This window comes from Crotalus tigris, unplaced genomic scaffold (genome assembly GCF_016545835.1).
Source record: "Crotalus tigris isolate CLP2741 ecotype Arizona unplaced genomic scaffold, ASM1654583v1 scf7180000019156.414591, whole genome shotgun sequence".
Classification (NCBI taxonomy): Eukaryota; Metazoa; Chordata; class Lepidosauria; order Squamata; family Viperidae; genus Crotalus; species Crotalus tigris.
The window spans coordinates 100,001-104,614 of NW_024097406.1; the positions used below are offsets into that span (position 1 = coordinate 100,001).

Sequence of the window (4,614 nt, forward strand, 5' to 3'; positions counted from 1 at the left end):
GATCTCTTGAAAAAAAAATTAAATCCATGGAGAATAAATTTATATGTCGATTCTATATCAGTTCTCCTGATAAATCTACCTAGGACTGGCTCATTAGACTATTCCAGATGTGGATAAATTCTGAACGTTTTTCTTTAGTTTTACAAAACTACCTGGAATCTTTAGGTAACAGTAATAGTTCTAGAGGTAGTTAGAATTTGGGCTCTGCAGAAGAAAATTGTCTTGCTCATATTTCACTAGAAATACTGATGAAAACTCCTTAGACTTGTATGCTCTACTTATTTGTAAACATTTCTAAGCATTTCGGGTCATCAGAGACCAAAAAAAAAAACAAAAACAAAAAACAGCCTTCTATTCCAGTTTCTGGGCTCATTATCTTCAGCGGCAGTTTACTGACTCTTTCTCACTCTGGTTTTGATTTCCATCCTGTGCCAGGCAGGACAACAGCGTTTTCCCACCCTAAAGGTAAGAACATGTCCATCTGAGGGATGAAATATGACTTTCTGAGCCAAAGGGGCCTTATTCCAAGGAAAGGTTTTATTCCCCCAACCACCTGGACACAGGACCAGGACAAAGACTATGATTTCTCTTTGGTCTCCAAGTGGGGATCATAGATATTCCATCCAGATGGGCTACATTGATACATATTCACATTTGAAATTTCGTTCTTGTGCATCTTTTTTTCTCTACCCCCCCCCCTTGCAGTTGTGCCACCTTGGTCCACACAATAGAAACCAGGGCTTAGGATCTGGATCAATATTTAGCTTGGCATTAATTCCTTGCCTTCCTTCTCCCTCCACCCAAATTTTTCTATGAGATGCCCTTTGGGGCAATCCATGTGGCTTTACTCCTGGGGGAGAGGGGTGGGTGGGATGGTTTGTTTGTTTTAGTCACTGGAAGTAGCAGCTGAGCTCCCAGCTTCATTGTGTTGACAAAGGTGCCTCTGGTTCCCTGAATCAAACAGGCCCTATGTACCAAAGAGGAAAGGGTTTGGGTGGGGGGGAGGAAGGGAAGGGAAGGGAGGAGGAAGAAGTAGCAGACAAAAGAGGAAAGTCTCCAGAGAACTTCCTGCAAAATCCACAAAACTTCTGTCCTAAGAATAGGTTTTCACTGGACTGCTTAATCAGTCGCCCTGGAAGTTCGCTTGAGCAGACAAAAGAGGCAGAAGTCAAGGTTGGCCCAGCCAGGAAGACTAACCCCATTGGTTCCACTCTCCCTAAGGCATCGGGGAGACGAAAGGCTCAGGAGGGGTGCTACCTACCTTCTGGGAAGACCACCCTCATTTTTAAGTAGCTGGTGGTGAGCCGAATGATGGAGGCCTTGTCCAGTTGCGAGGTGATAGCCGAAGGCAAAGGCAGAAGCTTGGCCAGTTCGTAGAATTCGCTGTTTTCTTTCTCCCGCCTAGTCCGGGCAGCATTTTTAGATTTCTCTTTCATGGTGCTGCCTTTCCCCTTCTCTGTGACCAGGCCAGCTCCGCAGATGCATCCAAGAAGAAAGGTCACTCCCAACAAAGCATCGCCAGCTCCCCTTGGCTTGGCGTCCCTCTAACTAAGCCATCTCGCCCAAACCTCCGGCGCTGTGTGGGGTTCAAGAGGGGAGAAGGCGAGCACGGGACTGCTTTACCAGCTGAGGAGTAGCATTATGACACCCTCGATTTCAACAAAGCCGCGGAGAACCCACCAAAGTGAGGAATCCAGAGGAAAGAGCCCCAAAGGCGTGGTTGACTCTCAGCAATTTAGCCCAGGACCCTGGCGCTTCTCTTCCTTCTCTGTTGGCCAAAGTAACTCCTCCGCCCAGGAGACCTCATAGCGCGTCTCTTTTGCGCCTCCTTCCTCTTTCTCAAGGATTTCCAGGCTTCGGGGCGCGGGCCTTTGGCAACCGGCCGACCCAGGCCCCCTTCCTTCAAGCAGCTGTGAAGACAACAGTGGCGGGACGGGAAGACAGAAAGAGCCAAAGATTAATAATACGCTGACACAGGTCCTCTTCTCCAAAGCGGCAATCCCTTTGCCCATTAATTAAACCCTCGAACACATTTGGAAGAACTCGGCTATAGGTGCAGGGCGAGATTGCGAAGGGAAGAGGGAGGGAGGGAGGGAGGGAGAGAGAGAGAGAGAGAGAGAGAGAGAGAGAGAGAGAGAGAGAGAGAGAGAGAGAGAGAGAGAGAGAGAGAGAGAGAGAGTTGCTTTTAAGCCACGGGTGGAAAGGAAAAAAGTTGAGGGGATTTAAAGGCCCTTGGAGGCTCCCATACGGAAATTCCGAAAGGAATTGGTACCGGTCGGAAAATGCTGTTATCTGTCCACTGCGGCTTCGGATCTGTCTGATTACAAATAAACTTCAGCCTCGCTCCAGAGTTGTGAAAAGAATATTCACAGCAGTAATTCTTGAGAAGAGCCCCTTCCCTCTGGACTTCCTCCATGTTAAGAAGCCCAGAGCCAAGAGACGGCCTTGGTGTAGTGTGGAATTTATACGTAAAGAAGTTATGAGGAGACAAAGGGCCCCTTCGAAGGACCAAGCGCGTCTACTTACTTATATAAAACGCTCAGATGCCAATTTCTAATTTCCCCATTTCCTTCTAGCAGCCACTCCTCCTCCTCTGAGGGACGGTCGGCTTCGTTCAGCTAAGCTACAAAACCCAACCACTTCCTCCCAAGCTCTCCCATCCACAAACCACTTACGCCTTCCTGATCTGCTGGCCAACTTCGTTACACCTCGATTAAAGTCCCTTTTGGAAGTCATTATCACGAGCCCCAACTGAAACGCTTCGACGATGGCGATCTCTCCGGTAAATAATACCGGCTGCAGGAACGACAGGGCTGGGGGTCTCTCTCCCCCCTCCTCCCCCCAACCCGGAGAAGTCGAAGCATAGCGCAAAGTGATCGCTTACCGCTTGGCGTTTTCCATTCACCCCCGTTTCGAAACCGCTCCTTTGCGGTATTAAAGTTTTTAAGACGGTCCCCGCCTGCCCCCCCTCCCTCCTTTCCCCTTGGGCAGAAGCACGTGGATCCCAAAAGCGCATCTTTCATCCAGACAACCCGCCCAGGAGAAGAACGAGGGGTGACTCCGTGTCGATCCAAAGAGAGAGTTACTTTCCCTCGCCCGCCCAGTCCCCCCTCCCACCGCAGCAGCAGCAGCCTCCGGGTGTCTCCTGTTTCTCCCTCCCCCAGCTGCCGCCCCCTCCACCTACCTGCGCTCCCCGAGCCCAAGGTGACAGTGGCGAGCGAGGTTTTACTAAAGATCAGCGAGATCCGTCAAAGGTGGGAAAGTTTCTTCTCCCACGGGTGGAAGGGAGGGGGGGAATCTGTGTCTTCTCGTCCTCTAGTGTTGCTGTCCGGCTCGTCCAGGATTGTAAATCGGGAGGAAGCGACAGTTAATGAGGAATCCTTAATTTTCAGGCTGAGAAATGCCTAATAAACTTCTGGATAGCCAAAAGGGCTTTTTACCTAACTTCATTTCTCAGCCCCGCTTCAGTCTGCCCGGCCTTAACGCCACTCACACGGCAAGCTGGCTTCCTATTGGAACAGAGCTCCGAAAGGCCGGCCTCTTACTGGTTGAGCGGCGGAGTTACGTCACCCATTTCTGGGCACGCCCCTTTTTACCCTTGTGCGGGCCCGAAAGCGCCGGAGCCGGGTCCAGTTTGTGACCTCTCGGCTCCAGGGGTGGACGCGGGAAAGGAGCCCTGGCTCGCTTCTTCAGCGGAGCCCCAGACAGGACAAGGAAAGCACCCATGGGCGGGAGGGGCCGAGCCGTTGCTGCTCCGGTTCTGAGAAACGGAGCAAACTGGGGAACCAAGTGGGTCTTTCTGTTCTCTCCTACAAGGCGAGAGGGGACGGGAAAAAGTTTGTTGCAAAGGCTTTTCTGCAGTAATACTAAAATGTCGGCTTCCCCGCGAGTAAATGTCGAGTTTCCATTAAGTCTTGCAGGTCAGGCCTGCAAGAAACTGGGAAAAGAATGCACACGTGTAATGTAGCAATCGCGGGGCCCGGCGTTTAAATATATTTGGTCGTGGAAAGTCATTCCTTTGCAAGGTTTATACCTTACCTTTTTTCTTCTTCTTTAAACCCGTGTTAATGGACGAATTAGTTGACTTTAACAAGGTCTTAAAAGTTATTTCGTCCAACTGAATGCCCGAGAGATTGCAACACAAGAGATTAGTTGCGCAGCTCGAATGATACAAACGAATCCGGTTTTAAGTACTCGGTCACAATATTGGAAATTTGTTAGAAATTTCTTCAGAACGTCTATTAGCTGATTTTGGATTTGAGGTACTTAACTTGCTGCTTCGGGGAATAGGGACTATAACAGGAATTATTTTGGATATCTTACAACTCGACCTTCCCCAACGCGCCGATTAAAAGCCTCTCTTCTCAGTTTCAGGAACAGTCCCACCCATAGTTGGGTGGTTAATTCCGCCAGGCTTGACGGTGTAATAAAATGAAAAATCTCTGCTGGCGGAAACGGGGGTTCAGGTCAACCGAACAGCCAAACTCTTTCATACACACTTTATCCCTCTTTAAAAGCAAAAGGTAGGAAAGTAGCGATCCGGGCTAGAAAGAAATGCAGTACTGGAAAGTTGGAGGCAGAATCTCAGCCAATTCGCGGGACCCTCCTAGTTCC

The 4,614-nt window shown here is 49.6% G+C and overlaps 1 protein-coding gene across 6 annotated transcripts in view; it reads right to left on the minus strand.

Annotated features, from left to right (window-relative positions):
- Positions 1-4,108, minus strand: part of SIM1 (SIM bHLH transcription factor 1) — a 70,766-nt gene extending 66,658 nt beyond the window's left edge. For 4 of the 6 annotated variants that reach the window (XM_039360149.1, XM_039360148.1, XM_039360147.1 and 1 more), the window contains exons 1-2: positions 3,185-3,987; positions 1,262-1,910 (exon numbers count right to left, since the gene is read on the minus strand). In XM_039360149.1, coding sequence (XP_039216083.1) covers positions 1,262-1,436 — 175 coding nt within the window. In that variant the 5' untranslated portion in view covers positions 1,437-1,910; positions 3,185-3,987. Of the gene's footprint in view, positions 1-1,261; positions 1,925-3,184; positions 3,988-4,038 lie in introns of those variants that run through there. The other 2 variants (XM_039360144.1, XM_039360145.1) reach the window with 2 other exon arrangements.
- Positions 4,109-4,614: the final 506 nt, after the last annotated feature.